This window comes from Panthera pardus, unplaced genomic scaffold, assembly GCF_024362965.1.
Source record: "Panthera pardus isolate Hobbes unplaced genomic scaffold, ASM2436296v1 HiC_scaffold_8, whole genome shotgun sequence".
Lineage (NCBI taxonomy): Eukaryota > Metazoa > Chordata > Mammalia > Carnivora > Felidae > Panthera > Panthera pardus.
In genome coordinates this window covers 139,290,444-139,314,453 of record NW_026527013.1, presented here as the reverse complement: position 1 = coordinate 139,314,453, position 24,010 = coordinate 139,290,444, and the positions used below count along the sequence as shown (strand labels likewise).

General features: G+C 36.8%; 1 protein-coding gene across 16 annotated transcripts in view; it reads left to right on the top strand.

Annotated features, from left to right (window-relative positions):
- CADPS2 (calcium dependent secretion activator 2) overlaps positions 1–24,010 on the top strand; it is a 540,953-nt gene that overhangs the window by 343,556 nt on the left and 173,387 nt on the right. For all 16 annotated transcript variants that reach the window (XM_053897639.1, XM_053897630.1, XM_053897632.1 and 13 more), the window contains one exon: positions 8,167–8,233. In XM_053897639.1, coding sequence (XP_053753614.1) covers positions 8,167–8,233 — 67 coding nt within the window. The remainder of the gene's footprint in view (positions 1–8,166; positions 8,234–24,010) is intronic.

Sequence of the window (24,010 nt, the reverse complement as noted above, 5' to 3'; positions counted from 1 at the left end):
CTCATGTACTCTTTCCCTTAAGAATTCAGGAGGTAAAAAGCCAGTCGGAAGGTATTTATTTCTCGGTTTCTTAATGCCCAGGTCACACTGTTGTCTTGAATCAGTTTCTTTCTCTCATCCTTAGCCAAAAGTACCCCCCACCCCCCAAAAAAGGCTTATCTTTCAGGGTTAAATAAAAGAAAGAATGCAGTGAAAGGAAGATTCCTTTTATCCAGGCAGCAGAGAACAGGGAACGTGCAGGATGACTGAAAGTGCCTGAGGGCATTTGGTCCCTATTGGTTTTCACATCAGATGCAGTGGTGCCCACAGATAGCCTGTATTGTTGTCAGTTAAATGGGATCATGAGTGTCTGAAAGGTGTTTGAGAATGAACCGAAAATCATTTTCACAAGTGGATGATTACTTCTGCCACATGTTAACCGAACTCTATCAGAATGGCCCAGATTTTTGAGCCTGCATTAATTGCTCTTTCAACCTTGACTGAGGTTTCTCTTTAAGAAAGCCCTTTCCAGGACTAAACGACTCTATATATTGATTTTTTTTCCCTTTCTGTATTTTTCCTTGAAAAATGAAGCCTTGTAGAAGGAAAGGCTTTATCATTCAACATGTAGATTGATTGTTCCATTTCTTTGAATAAAAAGCTGGACTCAAGTGATCCGACAAAAGAAATAGTCCTTTTTTTCAAGCACCGAATAATTCCCACATTCTGTACACAATTATGTTTTTCAAATATTCATTAGTGATGATTTTTCATCACAAAGTGAAACCATGAACTCCCACAGCATGGACTCAGTGCAAATAAATTGTCATATTCTCCTTTCTATTAGAACTGCATGCCACCACTCTAATTGAAACTTAACTACAATATTTAGTAATATGTTTGGAGAATTTTTGTGTGTTGAAGATTCTTTGAGCAGTCTTTAAGTTAGGTCTTATAAAGTGTTTTTAGAGTGTTTGGATAATTGTTATTGGTTATGTTCTCCCATTTTCCGTTTCAAATATGACGTAGAGAATATTAGCTGTTTATTTACTAGAATAGGATGGGGATATATTGGAGCTCAGACACACTGTGTTACAAAGTTGAGTTAACTCTCAATTTTAAAAACTAACCAAAAAATGAGTTCCTGAAATTTCATTAACTTTTGTGATTATATATTAGCAGAGAATATATACCATTTACAGAAAAATGGTTTAATTTATTATTAAAACTAATTTGGGGGGTTTGGGGCTTGAAGACACATCACAGAATGATATATGTGAATCTACTATTAAAAACCATTCACAGGAGCACTGTGTAAGAACAAGCATTTAAAATAATTTTATTTTACAAGCATTGCAATCTAAACATGTAATGAAATCTAAATATCTCCTTGAAAATGCAGCAAAAATGAGCATAGTCATGTTGCCAATTTTTGTTTGCTTGATGCTTGTTTTTAGGAAACTCCATTTTTTTCCAGCCTGTGGTTGAGGTCGTTTTCTTGGTAATAATATATATTCTTAATAGGCAGCACATATCTGAAGAAAAGTGTTGATCCCTGTTGTCATAGAACGTTCTAATGGATTTCATAAAGGCTCTGCTTTTGTTTCTCCACAGATGAAAACTTTTAAAAGCACCTTGGCTTACCAAGTTATCACATAACTCTTTTAAGGATGATAGCGATTCCATAAAGATAGTACAGTTTTTAGTGTTGAGATTCTCTCATAGTCATGACAGGGATTTGGTCCCTGTTGGTTTTTTTGGTCCCTACATAGTTATTGAAAGAGAAGATGAGAAATAATGCCCTGTTTTCCTCGTTGATACTAACTTTGAGGTTTGCTGTTGCCAAAGTTCTTTAATTTTCTTTACTTTCTTCATGTGACATTTTCCCTGACAGTATCCACATCGTATTTTAAATATGTATTCAAAACTCTTGAAAGTGTCACATTTCTTTTATATTTGAGGATAGATCATGACCAAGAATAGTAACACCAAAAAAAAAAAAAAAATAGTCCTAGGCGAACGAAACCTTGATACACATTTAGGTGGTTCTGTGCCTTATTTTCTAGCAATGATTGCTATGTCTCTTTGGAACAAATAGTACTCTCCATTAGAAGCAGCCCTAGAAGAGGGATTAATTCTTTAAGATTATTGCTGTGTTGATACTGATTTATAAAACCAAATGCTTCAAGGCTTTAACTCTTGTGTGTTAAATCCAAGCTTTGTGGCAGTGCTGCTAATTTCTTTGTTACCTAATCCCCATGTAAGGAGAGAAGATTTTAAAGTTAATCAGGCAATTTTTTGTTCAAAGGGAACAACTTCCTAATACGTTAAGTTGGATGTATTGATGAAAGCAAACACTATTAAATAGTATCTGAGCAGTTACTTCTAAGTAATCCAAAATACTCTAGTTACATGAGTATTATGCTGCATTGGAAATATTTTAATGGAAAAACGTTACGTTTAGTACAAATTAGGGATAGAAATCTGTACTTTTCAAATGTGTTATGTACAATAGAATCTTTTTTCCCATTCAAATAATTCTTGGATCAAATTGAATTTTGATTAGATAATTTTTTTTTTTCTGAAGGCCATACTCTAATACAGGCTTGGAGAATGTGGCATGACCATGAAAATGGCTGATACAGGTATTCCTTCATTTTCTGTCCATTTGTTACTTAGCTGAAATAATTTAACAAGGATGAGTAAAAATGTTTAAAACCAAATTTTGTAGGCTAATGAAAATGAATAATGTTGAAAGCCCCATGGGAGGACAAAAGAGAAAACTAGCTTCCCTCTTTAAAACCTCTTCAAAATAAGGTGAAAAAAATTCACAGTCTGCATTAGAGACTATTGCTGTCATATATGATATTTTATTGGGTAACCTTATAAATTGTCAAATAAAGCCCAGTTAAATGTGTGTTCCCAGTTTGAGTGGTATTAGGCAGGTCTGATTTACATACCCTTTAAAAAATAACTTTCTTTTTGAGTTAATCACATAGTCAATTGAGAGGAAGCTAATGATTCAGCAGGTTACAAAATAATCAGGGAGAATACGAGTGCTGAGCACACCTGCCAACAGACCTGTAGTACGCCAGCCAAAGTAGTCTGTCTCCAGAATGACAGATATACTTCCTGGAAGAGACTCTCTACACTTTTATGGGGTAGAAGTAGATTTTATAAGGCAGTAAAAAACCAATTTGTTCAAAATTCAGAAAGAAAGATATTAATAATAGATTTTTTTTTACATTCAGAGCTATTTTTATGAAACAGAAATGGATGACAGGTAAATAGCTTTCAAAGATGTGCTTAATACTATTGCTAGATTTAGACCTGTCGACGATACCTTCTCTTTACAGAATTATGCAGTTATAATTGACGTTCCTAATAATGACCCTGAGGTGCCCTAGCATCTTTTCTAGATCAAGTCAACCTGTTGTATACAAAATCCTTAAAAATTCGTTATGGGTATGGTTTCTACATAGAGTAACTCATTTTTCAGTAATTAAGAATACTCAAACATCACTATGTAAATGTAATGAACTGAATCTTAACTGCCTACTAGAGCACAACATGTTAAATGTAACTTTAGTATATTTATCTGAAATAAAGCTTCCTGGCTTTTTATCTATAAATGAGATAATTTGTAGCCTAACACTCGACATTAAAAACAAAACAAAACAGGTGAGGAGAGAATGCATATTAATTTTTACAGATGTTTCTAAAAATGGATTATCTGATTATAACCGAATATTCAAATGATTTGGGCTAATTTTTTCCTTACTCTCTCCACAATTCAACTCTTGCGCAGCTAAGACGACCAAACTACAGACTTGAGGATAGTCTTGACACCTGAAAAACCATTTAACTATTAAAGCTTACAGGGGCGCCTGGGTGGCTCAGTTGGTTAACCGTCTGTCTTCGGCTCAGGTCATGATCTCACAGTCCGTGAGTTCGAGCCCCGCGTCGGGCTTTGTGCTGACAGCTCAGAGCCTGGAGCCTGCTTCAGATTCTGTGTCTCCCTCTCTCTCTGACCCTCCCCTGTTCATGCTCTGTCTCTCTCTGTCTCAAAAATAAATAAATAAAGCTTAGAGAAGGAGTTCTCCAATGTACTCAAGATACCTGTAGACCAAAGAGAGGGATCTTTGTCACTGTATTTGACTTTGTCATACCAGAATTACAATTTATGGATCCATAATGAATATATCCCCCAAATCCCTCAGAACAGTAATTTTTTCTGATTATAAAATAAGAGGTACTCTCATACGTTGCTAGTGGTAATACAAAATTGTGCAGCTACTTTAGATAACCAGTTTGGCAGTTTCATATAAAGTTAAGCACACACTTTAAATATAATTCCGTAATCCCACTCCTAGATATTTACCTGAGAGGAATGAAAATATGGACCCACAAAAGACCTGTACATGCGTGTTTATAGCAATTTTGTTTATGATAGCTAGAAAAATGAGAGCAATCCAAACGTCCACCAACTGGTAAATGGATAAACACGTTGAAGTAAATTCATACAATGTAATGAATTCAGCAGTGAAAAGAATGAACTCCTGATATAGACAACAGGGGTGAATCTCAAAAGCTTTTTACCAACTGAAAGAAACCAGACGCAAAAGGGTGCATACTGTATTTTTCCACTTACATGACATTCTGGAAAACACTAACTGTAAGGTTAGAAATCTGATCTGTGGTTGCAGAGCTAGGGGATGTGAGGAGGAGACTGATTATACAAAGGCCTCAAGGAAGGTTTGGAGGGATGCAGATGTTCTGTTAGTTCATGGTGGCGGTGGTTACATTGCTATGTCGACACTCACCAAATTATATACCTAAAGTGGATGAACCTTACTATATGTAAACTATACCAATAAATCTTACTTTAAAAATATGGAAGATATGCTCAGTGTAGAAATTGTGGAAATGTGAAGGCCTAGAGAACAATATGAAGGAGCACCTGGCTGGCTTATGAGGTAGAGCATGCAGCTCTTAACTTTGAGGTTGTGAGTTTGAGCCCCACATTGGATGTGGAGATTACTTTAAAAAATGAACTTCGGGGCGCCTGGGTGGCGCAGTCGGTTAAGCGTCCGACTTCAGCCAGGTCACGATCTCGCGGTCTGTGAGTTCGAGCCCCGCGTCAGGCTCTGGGCTGATGGCTCGGAGCCTGGAGCCTGTTTCCGATTCTGTGTCTCCCTCTCTCTCTGCCCCTCCCCCGTTCATGCTCTGTCTCTCTCTGTCCCAAAAATAAATAAAAAATGTTAAAAAATAAATAAATAAATAAATAAATAAAAATAAAAAATGAACTTCATCTTTAATCTCACCAGCCCAATATTAACTGTAGGCTTAACATTTTGATTCATCTTTCTGGGTTTTCTTCCCATGCGTATACTATAAGCTCATGTGACAGCTTTTTTTTTTAACTTAGCATTGTAATAATTTTTGCATATTATTTTTTGGCATTATTTTTCATGGCAACTTATTCCTTACCATTGATTCTTAGATGATTTTGAGTTTTTTCTTTTAAACAGTATTGATGAACGTCTTGTTCTTCATTCTTTCCTTAATGTTAAATATTTCTTATGTCCAGAATCTACTTTTATACTAGTGAGAAAGCAGCTAGCTTAGTACTAGACATCTAACTCCAGAAATCATTCTTAGAGTAAAAAAACCTCAAGTTTGTTGAAGTTAAGTTTAGTGCATCCTTATTCAGTATAGTTACCTTTTCTGATGTATTCATGTCCATTTTATTTCATAAAATTTTTATCTGGCTAATGTGAAAACTGAAGGACAGAAACTGTCATTTTGCTACATAGCGTTTATAACGTTGCCTTTATGCAGTCTATCTTGTGTTGAATGTAATCTGTTTTCTTATGCAGAGAGCAAAACTCTCATGCTTAGCTACTCTCTAGATATGTGTGATCACTTGTGACTTCTGTAGGTGGTTGATTGAATTCCTTCTTACAGGGCAACACCCCCAAAACACCCCAGAGGCGAAATGCTTACCTTGGTTCCATTCTTAAATCATCTCTTATTCAGTTCCTTACATCTCCCAACTTCTAGTATACACATGTATGTATCCACCCACTACTCTGCTGTCTTCAGAGAAATCCTACAGTGTCATTCCCAGTATGTTGAGCCCGGATTTTGAGTGATGTTGCCGCTGGTAGTGGTATTCCTTGTGTATCACCTTAGCAAGACTTACACTCGCTTGTGGTGTTGATGGTTTGCTTCTCACTGAGATGCTGAGTGAGACGCTGAAGGAGCTGAGAAGCGGGCGGTGGTCACCAGCAAAGGTGATTCCCAACGTCTTCTGTGGCTCCTCAGCAGCTATTCGGTGCACATCTTGCCAGTGCACTTTTATAGAGGGCGTCTATCGTGTCCACAGTGTCTGGCTCCTGAGGTCATTGCTGTTAACCCTGTAATAGGAGTTGGGGGTGTGTGCATTTCAAGGAGAAGGAAATTACGTACAAAAGACAGAAAGAGAGCAGCGAAGCACCTATCACCAGAACCACAGAAGAGAAATTAGAGCTTAGAGCAAAGGTGGGGCAAAGGGTTTTAACGGGGCCTCAGGTGGTGATAGTGAACAGGTGAGCACGGTAGCAGTGGATGTCTCTGTCAGTCAGTCACTAAATGAATATCCAGAAGTGCAGGCAGCGTGGTGTCAGGGGTATTGTCAGAGCCGAGTAGAAGTTCACCTAGATAGCGGATAGGTTTGACACAAAATACGTAATTGATTTGGGCAGTTATGGATGATGATTTCCAATGCAAACGTCTAGTTTCTAGTTTGACTTTTAGTAACTGCATCTTTTTTGTTGTTTTTGTTTTTGATTTTGATTCTGAATATTTAGAACCCAATAAATCAAGCTCATAGATACAGAGAACACATCAGTGGTTGCTAGAGGCTGTTGCGCTTGGGGTGGGGACAGATGGGGGAAGGGGAAAAAAAAAGTAAAGAGTGCCTATTCATTTCTTGCATCACTTTTTAAAAGGGGGGCAAAAATGCTTTGCTGTGCAAAAGAGAATTATTTTAATATGACAGAAACTAAAATTTCAAGCTAAGATTTTAGTTTTAAAAATTGTGAAACTCTCAAGACTTTAAGCCCCCAAATAAGTGATTAACTGTAGTGCTTTTTTATCGTTCAGAATTGTATATAAATTTAGTTTGAATAGCCTTTACAGTGGTGAACCTTCACTTCAGAAAAAAAAAAGGATTATGATGAACTATTGAAAAATCTTATTTTAATTTAACAACTAGGCCTGTATTTATCATATTTCAAACTCTAATGATATTTTCTACTTTTGTTGTAAGTGTGCATATCATTCCAAGGTGTAATTTTTTTTCCCATGGTATAATTTTTAAATAGCTCTCCATGACATGCTTATACTAGAGCAATTTTTAGTTTCTTCTTTTTCCTCCTTGATAAACTTGATAAGCTTACATCTATATATATTCAGTAAGAATATTCTCAAATGATTGACTCCTTTATTCATTTCAGTTCACATTGTTAATAGCAATGCACAGTTCAACATAGTTTCAGCCAGGGCTTTTGTTTAATTACACCATGTTCTCTTCACCTGAACTTCATAGTTAGGAAAATTTGCAGCAAGATACTTTCTGTAAATCAGCTAAACCCCTAAATTATGAGGCCGGCAGAGACCTTAGAAATCAGCAAAGCCAGTCTTGCCATTTATAGTTGAAGAAACAGAAACCGAGATTGGTGCTGGCACAACTTGGGGTCACCCAGCTGGACAGTGACCCTTCACTCAGGTTCTTGACTGGACAGCCACTTCTTCTGGGGCCACACTTCTCAGCCGCGGTCATCTGAGAGCTGAAACACTGAGTCTTCTATCCCCAGTTTGTAGTCTTTGTCTATCCTAAGAAGTGTGTCGTAAGCATAAAATTCCCACTGGTTCTTTGATTATTCTTTCTAGCTCCAACGTGGCTCAATTTGTAGTAAGAACTGACAAATTGATAAGCCACATAAATCAATTCCCTTTCAAGAACCTAGAATAAGCTCAAGTCGTTTTAAAACACAGAAGCTACATGTTTTCTCCATTTTCAAATGAACTAGACTTTGCCTTTAGCAGGCTGGTCTCCAGAACGAATACCTGTGGAAGAAATATGATTGCACAGAGCCACAGCATCATTCATCTAAAATATCTTTTGCTTGTTTTTCTTACCAGGTATTTGTATGCCCTTGGACAGAAGGTCTGGAAAAGATGGAAAAAACGTTACTTTGTTCTTGTTCAGGTTAGTAAATTTTTTTACCTGTTACACAACCGGTCTAAGAGCAGTGCTCAAACTTTCGTTTGGTGGGTTATATCTATAGGTATTCACTATGTTAGAAATTAAAATGGAAACTTTTAAGTATTTCATGTTAAAATAAAAGTAGTGAATTTCTTTACATGTAAAGAAACTTTTGAACCAAACAATTTAGGAAAAATGAGTAACATTATTCCAGGTTTTCACACATCTCTTTAATGTCTAGCTTAATAGAATGCAGCTATATTTTCATATCAGGTTCTACATTCAATCTGTTGTAATATCAGATGAAGTTTAGCCTCTGGAAAATTCCACTGTACACACAGAGAATAACTGGAAAATGCAGATGATGTCTGAATATTATAGTTTTGACCTCACAGATTCCCTGAAAAGATCTTAAAGTTTCTCCAGGATTGCAAAACCACACCTTGGGAACCACTGCATCATTCTGATATTTTATAGATAAACCATAATACTTAGAAGCTTCCATTTTTATACAAATCTGACATTTTTTATCACTTATTCACATAACTGTAGCTTTAAATTTCCAGGACTGGTAGATATGTTTGTAATAGGATTCTGAATATTATTGGATTATTGGAATATACGTTCTGGCTGACTCTTCCTTGTTTTGTTAGTTTTTAATCATGGATAACCTTTACTCCTAGAATATACTCATTAAATTAAATTTACATTAAAGAATAACTTTCTAAATAGTAGTCATTCCATTCTGTGATGAATCCAAGCTATTTTGTTCCCAGTGGTTCTATAGAAAAAATTGTTCTTGTTGGTATTAACATAAAACAGTCTCTAAACTCTTGTCGATTCTTACCCACACATTAAGCATATTTAAATGGACTAGATCAGAACAACATGGTGAAATGCCAAGGAAGGAAAACTGCCATTTTTCTGTCTTCCATAAGTAAGGTTATCTATCCGCTTTTGGATGTGCCACAATGGCGTGGTAACTTCATGAAAAGTATAAAAATTCAGTCAAAACTAGTTTTATCTATGTGGAAGATAGCCAGCCTATTTGGTTAAAATGTAGCGTTTTCTCATGTGATTAGAACCAATATTTGACCAGCTCCTTTAACAAAAGATGCACATATGTGTGCACAGCATACATTGGCAGTCCTGATATAAATAAATTGAGTAAGGGGCTCCTGTTTGGAGTTGAGTGATCTGCCCTCCAAAAACCATACCCATAAGATGTCTTCTTCGGTTTCCAGGTTTAATTTCTTTACATTGGCACAAGCATTTAAATGCATTTACCAAGCAGTTTTAATGCAGATCTTTCTGGACATTTGATTTTATTGCTATTTACAGATGTCTCACATCCAATGTGACAAGTTTACATTAGCGACTTGTCTTTATCAAATCTTTCTAAATCACTCAAGTGATTTTTCATAGAAACAGTAGCTGCTTTTTCATAGTCATACTCAGTGCATTTAGGTAGAATCTTTATTAATTCCATATTTTTAATAGCTGATGTGACTGGCGCAAACCTAGCTGACTCTTAATTAGCATGAACTTTTACTTATTAATTATTATGTTTTTTATTTTTACCTTTTAAAAAAAACTTTATTTTTTAGAACAGTTTTAGGCTCACAACAAAACTGAGAGAAGATACAAAGATTTTCCATATATCCCCTGTCTTCACATATGCCGTGGCCTCCCGTTATCAACATCACGTGATACATTTGTTACCAAGGATGAATCAACATTGACACATCATAATCATCCAATGTCCATTATTTACAGTATGGTTCACTCTTAGTGTTGTATATTATACGTGTTTGGACAAATGTATAATCACATATATCCACCATTAAATGTCGTACAGAGTATTTTCACTGCCCTAATAATCCTATGGTCTCTGCCCATGAATCCCTTCTCTCCCTCATGACAACCACTGATCTTTTTATGGTCTCCATAGTTTTGCATTTTCTAGAATGTCATATAATTGGAATCATACCCCATGTAGCCTTTTCAGATTGGTTTAGTTCACTTAATAATTTCAATTTCCTCCATGTCTTTACATAGCTTGATAACTCATTTCTTTTTAGCATTACATATTCCATTGGCTGGGGGTGCCTGGGTGGCTCAGTCGGTTAGCATCCGACTCTTGATCTCTGGGTTATAATTTCAAGCCCCGCATTGAGTTCCATGCTGGGTGTGGAACCGACTTAAAAAAAACACACATTGTCTGGATGAATCATAGTTTATTCATTCATTCACCTATTGAAGGCCATCTTGGTTGCTTGTAAGTTTTGTCAACTATGTTTAAAGTTGCTGTAAACAGTCCTGGGCAGTGTAGACATGTTTTAAAGAATGAATCAGAGAATGTTCATTAGTTTGGAGATCTGGTTAAGTGACAAGCTAAGAGAGTTTCTGTTACATTGATCATATGAAAATTGGCTTTATTATTTATTAGATCAGTCTTGAGAGATCAGATGATTGCCTCATGCTTTTGGCCAGGTAAAGTTTGAGGTAATCCTTTTCTGCATGCTGTATTTTGTAGCATATGATCACAAGAATCAAAAGTTACAGAACAAACGTATACTTTGATCACCCTATACCAGAGTTTAGAAATGAAAGAAAGAATTAGAATACTTTGAGATCATTTGAGGAACATTAACCGTGTCTTTGGGAAGCTAGAGAGTTGGCTCAGTAACAAAAATAAGTTTGACATTTTCAAAGGCAAAATTTAAGCCCATAATTAAAATTTAATTTAAAGCCGTATACTCCATAATTGGAATTTAGAAAAAACATCACCAGACAATAATGAATTCAGATTTATTCTACCTGAGGTACCTTCTTAAAATCTGAAGTCCTATTTAAGCCTTATAATTTTGCACAAATATATGTATACACATGCATTCATACAGAGAATTCATGCCCACATGCATTGAAATAAACATGCCAGTACACTGGCAACTTCTTCGAGTTTTAAATACAGTTGAATCTTCCTTTCAATTCCAAACGTAATGGGAAGACAAATTGCACACATTTCCAAATCAAGATGGATGTGTATGGAGATTCAGTGAGAGTGGCCCATTGGGAGGAACTGGGTAGTTTTTATTAGTATTTTTAAAGAGAGCTCTCATTCTGTTGGCATGCAGCCTGTAGGTTCATACCTGCAGGCTGCATTATTGAAAGGTGAAGGAGTCATTTTTCTAGGGAGGACACTGTGCCCCTGCTGTGTCCGCTGCTGCCATCGGCAGGATGGTGCTTTGGCGATAATGTGAATCTCATCACCACTTGTGAGTGTGTATTATATGAGTGATATAGCTGGAGATACAGCCATCAGCTCAAGAATTTGTACTCATAAAAATTGATCGCGAGCCTGGTTTGGCCAGCTGCAAAGTCATTGTTCAAAGTGAACACTCGAGGGGCTGCTGAGGTGAAAAGACTTTCACATCAACATTTAAAGCAGAGTCCAAAATGGGAAAATAAATTATTTGTTAATACGGGGTGCTTTTCTAGCTTCTAAGTAAGATTCTAAGTAAGTAAGATTTGGTCTCCATTTAGATTCTTAAGTCAGTATAATAACTGTGTTAAATAGATTTTCGTGTTTCTTAAGAGGCTGCTTTTTTTTTTTCAATGAATGAATGAAAGTAAATGTTGATTCAAGCCAAACTGAAAGGAACAGTTGATTTTGAAGAATATGTTTGAAATCTTATCAAAATTAAACTTCTGTTTCTTACTCATTTTTCTTATACTTCTTCAAGAGTGTTTTACTATTTGATTTGGAGCATATCATTATTGTGAAGTACTTATGACACTAATACATTTTCGTTCATTATAGTCCAACCATTTAATAGTCTTAAAATTCTCTAAGATTTAATCAAAAGGAATTATTTCATAATTCTGTGTTCTGCTAATGCCTATTCAAATAACTGTCCCCATGTAGTGCATATTCTGTAATCCAGATATTTCTGAAGCACTCTCACCTACTACTGTAGGTATTGCTGTATTTATTCTAATACTTATTAAGCAATAGTAACAGGCATTTATGCAAAGCACTTTTTAACACAGAATGAGGTATGTTTGAGGGATAGGTGTTATGATCCCTGTTGTACAGATACAACTGATACACAAAGGGGTTATGTTATTTACCTGGAATTGGAAAGTTAGTATGTGATAGAGTTAAGCATTCAAATCCACATATAGTCTAGAGAGTAGACTTTTATTTTCTCTGTCGTCGTGCTATGATTAAATGGATGCACACAAATACAGTTGATGTGAAGACAAATAGATATAGGAATAATCTCTGTGGATCATTCATTTCATGAGGTACAGAGCACTTTTACTAGAAACGGCTAGTGATCGCACAGTCTCGTGCTCATGAAGGGCACTTATTGTGTGACACCACTGGAAACTGACATCAGTGTTGTTTTGACCCTGTATCAAAGTGTTCACTGCTTGTTGTCAGTGTGTCAGAATCATGACTTGAGGTTCTGCAAACAACAGCAGGCTATCAAGACTAATGTTAATTACATGCACATCAGCTGAGTTGGCACAGGATGTAAACAGTCATCCATGTCACTGAGTGATCTGTACATGCTACAAACATGCGAGACACACTCTGTTTAGTGAGATGCCATCAAAATCTGCTTTAGACTTTAAAGAAGTGACTGCCCTAGTGTCTTGCTATCTGAAATCTTCAGCACACATGGAAATCCACTGCAGCAGGCTGCTGTCACATATCAGAGAAGGCCACTACTGGATGAAACGCTATGGTCTAGATTTAGTCTGAGGTCATCAGCTATGTTGGCTTGTAGTAATATGAAGTGGACAAATACACTGTTGACAGATGCAGAAAATCATGGGATAGTAGCTCTCTAGCTTTATGTTTTAAATTAAAATTTACAAACTCAGGGCACGTACAGTGTAGGATGAAATCAAATCATACAAAAGTACTTATGGAGAAAATGAAGTGCCTTTATCAACAACACCCCTACCACCATTGCCGCATTATTCCATTCTCCTTTTTAGAGGACCATTGCCAAGTAACCATTGCCAGTAGAGTGGCCTTTTTTTTTTTTCTTTAATTTTTTTTAATGTTTATTTTTGAGAGACAGAGACAGAGCGTGAGTGGGGGAGGGGCAGAGAGAGAGAGAGACATAGAATCTGAAGCAGGCTCCAGGCTCTGAGCTGTAGACACAGAGCCCGACACGGGGCTTGAACCCATGAACCCCGAAATCATGACCTAAGCTGAAGTCAGATGCTTCACTGACTGAGCCACCCAGGCACCCCAGTAGAGTGGCCTCCTAAACTTCTACCACTGTGTGTGTGTGTGTGTGTGTGTGCGCGCGCGCGCGCGCGCACACCCTTCTTAATGGAATTATTCCATATACTCTGTGTGCATTGTTTTGATCCCCTTTAAAAAATATTACAAGTTGCCATATTGGTATATAAAAATCCACTTTATTCTTTTGACCAGATGATTGGATCCCATAGTACGGATAACATAATTTATGTAACAGTTCCCCTTTTCTGGACATTTAAGTTCCTCTTTTTTTAATGAGCAGTGGTGCAAGCAACATATGTATAGTTTTTATATATTAAGTTTTGTGTGTATGTGGGCATATTCTTGTAGAAATGAAATTACTGGGCCAAAGGGCTTGGATACCTATAAGAAAAAGTAAGATTATAAACCTTTAGATGACTCATGAGTACTTAGTCATCAGAACTTCAGCTTGTTTTTTCATTTGTCATTTTTTATAGTTAATAAATAGTCCTTATATGTCAAGTAACATATGTTATTTTGTCTTTCAAATTGCACACCTGTAATATGAAAGAAAATGGAAAATTCTATTGGCTTGGGGGCTTATTTGGAACAAAATGTTAGAGGATAAGAAATTTTTTCTTAGGTTTTATTTTTTAAGATAACTGTTGCTTTGTGATCAATTGAGTTTTCCATAGCAAAAGAAAATTGTCATTTTATAGGATTTACCCTTGAGTATTAACTAACAATGCATTTACTCTTCCAAATAGTTCTAAAATATGAACTATTATGTGATCGTTTACCTGTATCTCAAGAGCTAAAATCATACAAGACAAGGTGGAGTGAACATTAGGCTGGATTTAGTAAGGAGAATCTCATAGGGATCAGGTGGTGATCTCAATGCAAAACTGCCTCTTTTATATAGCCCCTGTGTTCCCTTAAAATGTTTGTTATTTAGATTCCAAGGAAATGTCGGATTCCTCTTATTGTATAGCTCATACCTGCAAAAAAGCGCAAAGGACCTAAGAATGAGGATTGTCCGATGTTGTAAAGTCAGCATTAAATATTGGTGGGCTATTTTTTTTTGAAAATGGCTTTACAAGTGTCCACTTTTAAATGTTGTGTGTACGTGTAGCTTATGTGTATATTTATATGCATGTACAGTATATCTTTACGTATACGTGTCCAACGTGCTTGCCACATAGTAAAGACTCAGTGAAGATTGAAGTGAATATAGCCTGTCCTTTAACTTAGACTTCTTCTCAGACCTTTATGTGGACCATAAAATTGACTTACATTTGGACATACGTAACAAAACCTAGGTGTGGTGTTTGATCTGCAGCCCGCACAGTGCCCCACTTACATCCAGTCCTCCCCCTTTTCTCTGCTGCTGTACTAGCCGAAACCGCTGTCCCCTTCCCACAGACTCCCACAGCATTAACCCAGCTGCTTCACCGCCATTCTCCTCACAACCTATTGCTTGCATTGTCCAAATAATCTATTTGAGGCTTAACTCCGATTCTGCTACTTCTCGCTGCTTAAATGGTTCTATGGCTTCCCATTACACTTAGAATTACCCCGACCACGACCAGGGGAAGATGCTACAGAATCTGTCGCTAACTTCGTCTTCGGGGAGTCTTTCCCGGTCACACTGAGCAGCACTTCAACTTGCAAGGTTCTGCCCCCAGATAAATTACAGTGCCAAGAATTGTAGTATTGCACCTCACTGTCACTAGCCTCCCTCTCCAAACATACCTCAAATAAATACGTAACATGGGTTTAGTTTTTAGTGTGTGATTATGAAGATATGCCTTGAATTAAGTCCCCTGCCTTTCTTCCATCTGTGGTTGTTTGGCAACTCATAAATATCTCTGTAGAAATTCTGAACATTCTATTGCTTTCATTTCTCCGTGGCTGGCTCACTCTATCCTTTCAAGGGTCGGGTCAGATGTCGTCTCAAATGGGCCTCTTCTGCTCACCCAATCTAAAAGTACCTCTCAACTCACTCCCTGTCCCAGTACCTTATTTTATATTTTTTCAGAGCATATTCCTAATCAGAATGATCTTTTTTATTTAAATTATCTTTGCATTATTTCTTTACCCCTTCTAGAATATATGCTCCATGAAAATAAGGGTCTTGTATTTCTTATAGTCTACTGTGAGTAGAAACTATTTGTTAAATAAATTAATATATGCGTGTCACTCTCAGCAGTGTAAAAAGACCGCCTTTCCCCTCTTTAGTTTATACACTGATTGCTAAATCTCTTTTATGCCATTTGGTCAAGGCAATAAATATATATTCCCCTCAAATCCATCATGGTCTTGAAGAAGATATATTCCTTTTCCTTGATTAAATTAAGCTGTGGGATTTTTTTTTTTTTTTTTTAAATAACTCTAGCAGCACCTTTGGCCTCTGCCAAGAATGTTTCCAGCTAAGGATTTTTTAAGCCTTAATCTTTACTGAAATTAGATGGTGGCAGTTGCTAAGCTGCCAGCTGTTAACATGATCTCTGCAGTAGGAATACAACATGCGAACCTGAATGCTGTGGTCTCTAAAAATTCATAGTTAGCCCTTGCACATGTGGACACAGGTGTTGAACAGGTTGGCAATTGAAAATGAAATAGGAGGATTCCCAGAGCAGATGCAGATTTTACCTTGTGGGACCTCAGCCACCTAAGTTAAGGTGCCCTGTCAAAGGTAATGATGCCAAAACCTGATTTAATGCTGTCCTCAGATTAAAGTCTGCTTATATCCCCCAATTCTCAATAAATCCATTCTTTATGGAGTTAAGAGTGGATTGGGTTAAGTATATGAATGTTTATCATTGCTGTGTCTTTCCACCAAAAGGATTTTCAGTTGCAGTGTAGTATATTATACGAGCTTTGTTCAGTAATGTACAAGTAAGCTTTTAAGTGAAAACAAATACTAGGTCAGACCACCTGTTTTTATCTAATTCCCTGGCATGTGGTGATGGGGCAGAGTGCAGGCTGCAAAATCTCTAGCTTGGGAGTGCAGGGAGCAAGGTGACCCCCTTGGTCCCATCGCTCCTTTTAGCCACATGTTTTGACTATTAGTGCCACTTCTTTCAGAGGGCAGCTTCTCCCCATGACACTTAATTTGGATCTTGGCTGGCAAGCCAGTAGCTACAAGGTGTTACCACCATTCAGAAGGATTCACTAACATATACATCGCAGCCTCATTGTAGGGTTTGTTTGCCTCAGGAATGCGACTTCACATGACTCTGCAAAAGAGATGGGTAAAGTAAAAGCTCTTGGGGTTGTTAGTCAAGGAATCCAAAGAAGCTCAAAATGTCGCATCATTTTATGGACCTAGAACCAGGAGCTGGTGACTTAAAAGGACGGTGTTCATAGTTAGTTGCTTCTGGAGCCCATGTATTCGAAATTCAAACTGTACTTTGTTCGGTTGTCTCCTGGGTCAGGTTTCCTCATTCTTAGCAGTAGCTTTGTCAGTCTGCGGTGTTGTGTTCCTGTTCCATCTGTACTCTCCGTTAAAACCCTCGGCCCAGTTACCTGTGACAAAGTCTGGGTCTTTTGAGTGACTTTTGAGATGTGAAAATATTAAAGGTACAAAGTAAAATAAAACAAATGTTTAATACCTTATCATTTAAATCCCCATGGCTTTAGAAAGTAGGTGATTCCTCTGAGGTTGTGAAGGGGTTTGTTTTTTAGGCTTTAGAATTTCTAAAGATCTTGAATGTGCTTCTCCCAATTTTATAGATCTATCATGTTAAATAATTATTTAGAGCTAGCTAGAAATACAACACTAGAAATAAAGCCTAGAATAGCAACTGAACCTGTATTTCAAGTTATATAAAGAAAGAGGACTGATCTAAGCTTTTCACACTGCATGTAATAAAACAACAAGCCCTTTGGGTAATTTTGAAGACTAGATCTTAAATGGCAAGCAAACTTTTAGCATTTTAGGTGGGTTACACATATCAAGTCTGGATTCTTTATTTTTATGTTTAATGTTTGTTTATTATTGAGAAAGACAAAGTGTGAGCAGGGGAGGGACAGAGACAGGGGGAGATACAGAATCCAAAGCAGGCTCCAGGCTCTGAGCTGTCAGCACAGAGCCCGACGTGGGGCTCGAACTTACCAGCCGTGAGATCATGATCTGAAGTCGGACGCTTACCTGACTGAGCAACCCATGTGCCCCTAGTCTGGTTTCTTTAAGGCATGACCACATGAACTTGATATATGTCTCAGAGATCTTTAGAGATGAAACCTTTTTAAAAAGATGAATAATCTTAAAAACCTACATTAAAATCTATAGCCACAATACTATCCATTAGAAATAAAAGGGATACTAGCTAAAACTACATTTATAGGCATCTCTATCTTCTCTTTCTCAGGTTATTGTTCATTTACATATCCATTCAGCAAGTACTTTAAACATTGTCCACTGTGTTCTTATTGGGAAAGAAACAACCTAGGGGAGAGAGGGAGGGAGACAGGGAGGGAGCCAAGCGAGGCTGGGAAACAGAAGCCAAGACAGCAAAGACAACAGCCCTCCCATCATTCACAGCAGAGAAGCATATGGCCTCACAATCAGTTCAGTCCGCAAATCAGCCAGGTGCCTCCTCTGTGTTAGAACAACGAAGCACATCTCCAACCCCCAATGAAATGATCCTTGGAATACACAAAGGAAGAGAGTTGAGAGAAGGAAGATGGTTTCCTGACAGCTGGGTTTGGTTGGTTGGGAGACTGCTGCTCCACAGGCAAGCCACTGCCGGTGCTCCACATCAGTTACCTCTGATTGAGAAACCCTGTGGCACGCATTATCATGGTCTCTTTTACAGAAAATCAGACTGAGGTATAGAAGAATTAAAATGATTTTCCCAAGGTCATGTCAAAGATGAGTTGGAAAGAATAAGTAACTGAGGAGGAATGAAAGTGTGACTTTCATTTTGCAATAACAGACTCGTGTTAAACCTGGCCTGTGAAGGGGACTTCACTTCCATTTGAAATACAGTAAAACCTTGGATTGAGAGCATAATTCATTCCGGAAACATGCTTGTAACCCAAAGCACTTGTATATCAAAGCGCATTTCCTCATTAAGAAATAATGGAAACTCAGATGATTCATTCCACAAACCCAAATATTCACATAAAAATGATTATGATGCTGTAATATAATACAAAACAATAAAATGCACAATATAAAGAAAAACAAATTAACCTGCACTTACCTTTGAACACCTTCGTGGCTGGTGTGAGGGAAAGGAGAGAGGAGGGTTATTGTGTAGGACAACTTTCACTATCACTAAGGGAATCACTTCTATCTATTGGCTCAATGGAAGCTTGTTCTTTAAGTGCAGATTTAACAAGGAACTTATCCAATGACACTTGCTTTTGCCTCCTTTTAAGGATTTTGCAGAAATGGGACATTGCATTGTTAAACAGATTTATCATTCTCACACTGCTACTGCCTTCTGGGGGTTTTACTTTTCTACAAAGTTTGCACTGTTTGCCACATTTTACACACCTCCTTAATCTCTTTGAAGTGAGGGGTTCCTCTGCCTTTATCTCCTTCTCCTCTGCAGATGATATGCAGATGTTAGACTTCTTATAAAATCTTGCAATTTCAGCCACTTGCATACCTCATTCACACTTCTCGATGATTTCCTTCTTAACATCCACCGTAATCATCATCTTATTGCCTTTCTTTTCAACTTTTTCTGCATGGGGGCCATTGTATAAGCTCACACGATGTTGACTACAGTATTAATAAACTCTTGTAATATACTGTACTTAACATAACTGGCAATAAGGTAACAGAAGAAAGAGTCTTTATTTACAGGCAGCCTGACCTAGAATGAAGCAAAGCATTCCTAAGCTTACTCTTGTATGGAAAAGCAAAAGACTATCCATAAATGCTTTGAAGTGACAAAAATACACCAGTGTCAGTTGTGGGCACCTTCCAGTGTTCTGAAAAATCACTGATTTCTGCCAAACACTGTGGCCTGAGCCCAAGCATCTGAGTATGGGAGACGATCACCCACAGTCCTGCACAGAGAGAGAGAGAAAGAGAACAACCCTTTAACAAGTTAAAATTTACTAGAAATGTTTGCTCGTCCTGCAGAACACTTGTAGAACAATCTGTTGGCAATCCAAATTTACTGTACCTTAATATGATTATCTTTAAAGAGCTCTTTTCTGGCCAAATGATCAAAAATATACCCCTTTAACTATCATTCTCTTTACTCTGCTTTTTTTTTTCTTGGAGACAATTCACGACTCAAAATTGTTTTAGATATCTCTTTGTTTATTTGTGATTGAGTCTTCTCCGTTCTCTCTGTGTGAGATTGATTTCATTTTTCTAATTTTTTCTCTGATTCTGATGCTGGGGGATTTGTTGTAATCCTAAAGAACTAGAAATATTCACTCTAGGTGCTGAGTAAATATTTGTTGAATGAATAAGAGAGTGGGAAATACCCATAAGAATGGAAGAAGATATGAAAATTATAAATGCACATGAAGTGAAAGTCAGTTATTTACCATTCTGATTAGTAGGCAAGGAAACACTAACTCCCAGATCTGTAAAAAATACCAAAGAAGGACAAAATACAGCTTTCTCAAAGACCAGATTACATTCATATTAGTCTTCAAACTGTTTTGTTAATATATTGTCCCTTAAAATAATTTTGTGCAACTTCTAGATCATTATAACTTTTCACCATAAATTAGTTGCAGTGGATATAGTTTCTAACATAAAACCGTTTATCAATTGTAAGCATGCCTAGTAGAATCTAAATGCTGTTGTGAGTCTATATCTACCTGTAACCATGGAAAATTGAATATCAGTAGCTTTTTTCCCCTCGAGTTGTTATTTCCATGGCTCTTTCCCAACAGAAATTTACTCTTAGGAAATAAATATTATGTTTTAGAATCCTATCTGATTACTCTATCATGCTTCTCTGCAATTAAAAAGTCTACAAAATTAGAATTAAAAAAAAATTCCTGTGAAGTCCTAACCACTGGTGTCTTAGAATGTGACTTCGTTGGAAATAGTGTTGTAATTAGGATGAGGTCATAGTGTAAAAGAGGGGGTCTCTAAGCCAGGATGACTGGTGTCCTCGTAAAGAAGAAGGTGTTTGGGAGTAGTCCTGCACACAGGGAGAGCGTCACGGGTAGGTAAAAGCAGAGGTGGAGATGATAGTTCTACAAACTAAGATATGCCAAAAATTGCTAGTAAACCACCAGAAGTGATGGGAGAGACCCAGGATAGATGGTCCTTCACAGCCCTCAGAAAGAACCAACCTTGATTTTAAACTTCTCGCCTCCAGAACAGGGAGACAATAAGTTTCTGTTTATGCCACATAAACAAACTTCAGCAGAGAACAGATTGCTAACAGATGCAAAAAAATAACATGGGAAAGACAAAAAGCCCCTTTCACTAAAAATAGCTCCATCATTACATCTTTTTTAAATATTTTGTTTGGAGAGAGAGAGAAAGCACATTGCATGAGCAGGGGAGGTACAGAAGGAGAGAATCTCAGGCAGGCTCCATGCCCAGTGCAGAGCCAGATGCTGGGCTTGATCCCACGACCATGAGATCATGACCTGAGCTGAAATCAAGAGTCAGATGCTCAACTGACTGAGCCACCCAGGTGCCCCCATCATTACATCTTTATATACTAAACACCCAGATTTATTTCCCCTTCTCCCTCTGTTTGAACAAACCAAGTTAGTTAAACTACCTCACCTGAATAAAATTAAGACTTTGAAAAGGAGAAAACAAACTGTTATAAACAAAAGGCTTTCAGTATTAAAAATTATTTTATATTGATGTATATTTGTAATGATAAGTAGCAGAAAACTGATAAAAGCATATAAATATGACAAAATTTAAAGGACAATTATTAAACATAAAGTTTATTGGAAATGCCTATCTTAATGAGCTGGATATGGCTTCCCTTCCCAATTTATCTGTAAATGAGTATTTTTCTAAAATGAGAAAAGGTTTCAGACTGACTCCTTGTTTATAGTGTTTGAGATATAAGCATGAATGAACTCGGCTCACCTAAGTAGGTTTATGGAAATGGTTTTGTCACATCACTCAGTTTCTCAACCGGTGTGTGTGTGTGTGTGTGTGTAAGTTCCTAAATTAGATTCCCCCAACACATAGTGATATATCATAAAAAATATTTTTAATATTCTGTCATCTTATAACTAAATTAGTTCCTTTCATAACTTTGCCAAAAGCAAAAAATGCAAAAACCATCTAATTTTCAAATACTTTGTTTTGCCTCTGAATGTAGCGCACCACAGCACTGCAGCTGGAAAAATTCCTATGCACATCTCACTACATAAATGCCTGCAAAAAATGAAAATTGGGTTAGAGAGAGCTGTTCATTTCTACTTCTCTCCAGCTTGAGTTTGAAGAGGTAAATCCTGTCAGTTCTCTAGTAGGAGATGAAGGGGAATCAATGAGGATTTCCTGTCATTTGGCGAAATCAGACCTTGCAAGATCACTGTTTGAGGATGGAGAAGGGGGCAGGGTAGTGTGGAGACCTATCAAAGGATTCTGTAATATCAAAATCAAATATACTGATTTTGTTTAATTTATAAGAAACATGGACACTATAGAAAAGTGAAAATGAGAGTTGGCTGAGATTAATAAAAGAGCTCTAAAAAATAAGGCAAAAAACAAGTTGATGTCCACATTTTAGGTAATGTACAGAATGAACACGACATAGATGAAGTCAGTAATATGGAAGACCAGAGAAGCTCCAAAAGTGTGCAGTCAAAACCCTACCTACCTATACTAAGGAAAGAAAGCAAATACTCAGTATGACCAAAATCTGCTTATCTAAATGGGAAGAGAACACAGATAAAACAGAAGTAGTGATAAGAGCAATGGTGAAAATAAAAATAAAAGGAACATTTTCTGATATTTCCAAGAAATTAGTCTGCAGAAATACAGACTTCCCACATTTCAGGAAGTTTAGTGAGAAGAAGGTATTTTCAATTTCTTCTAAAACATTTTTTCAATTAAAAATGTGTGTTGAGTGTTACACTCAAATACAGAAATTAGTAGAGTTAGATCTACAGAGAATTAATGGAAAATTGACTTGAGAATTTGGTATACATCCAAGATCTGTAAGTCAGCTTCCTGAAAATATATAAAGAGTAGCTCCTGGTATTTGAGATGAAGGAGTATAGTTTCTCGGGAATAGGAAACTTAAAATAGAAAAGAATTAAAGAGTAATGATAAAAAATATAGCTGAATCTCTATTAATGTTATAAAATACTTTGAGCCCAACACTTGTAAACATGAGGATTGTTCCTGAACAAGTTGTGGATGTATGAAGTAATTATAACAAGATGTGAAACATAAACTCAAAGTTAATGAATGCAGTAATAAAAACAGGCTGTACTCCTCAAGTTATGTAAGAAACAATCAGAAATTAGTTTATATTTTCAATAGAGAAAATACGGGGTCAACTCTGTCCTTGAAAAGTTTTAAAGTCTACAAATTAGGATGCCTAGAAAACTTTAGTAAACATGAAACAGAAGACAGCAATAGGTATGTAAATTGTTACTATGCATGTGGTAAATAGAAGTTTTAGGAGTCAGATTCTCAGAATGGGATTAAAAAACAAAATCCATATGTATGGTGGCTTTCCGGGATACACCGCAAAAAAAAACAGAACATGGAGAGAAAGCGTGACAATATTTAGACTAAGGAAACTTTAAGAGCAGTATTAAACACATCAAAGGGTTATAATTTTATATTCATTAAAGATATCATCAACAGTTAGTATAAAACAAATAATCGTTGTTAAAATGTCAATACTACCCAAAGCAATCTACACATTAATACAATCCTAATCAAAATAGCACCAGCATTCTTCACAGAGCTAAAATAAACCCAAAATTTGTATGGAACTGCAAAAGACCCCATATATAGCCCAAGAAATGTTGAAAAAGAAAACTAACGCTGAAGGCATTCCAATCCCAGACTTTAGCCTATATTACAAAGCTGTAATCATCAAGACAGCATGGTATTGGCACAAAAACAGACACATAGACCAATGGGATAGAATAGAGAACCCAGAAATAAGCCGACAGATATATGGCCAACCAATCTTTGACAAAGCAGGAAAGAGTATCCAAAGGAAAAAAAGTCTCTTAAGCAAATGGTGCGGGGAGAAATGGACAGCGACATGCAGAAGAATGAAACTGGACCACTTTCTTACACCATACACAAAAATAAATCCAAAATGGATGAAAGACCTAAATGTGAGGAAACCATCAAAATCCTACAGGAGAAAACAGGCAGCAACCTCTTTGACCTCAGCCGCAGCAACTTCTTGACATGTCGTAAGAGGCAAGGGAAAGAAAAGCAAAAATGAACTATTAGGACCTCATCAAGATAAAAAGCTTCTGCACAGCAAAGGAAACAGTCAACAAAACTAAAAGGCAACCTACAGAATGGGAAAAGATATTTGCAAATAACATATCAGGTAAAGGATTAGTATCAAACATCTATCAAGAACTTACCAAAC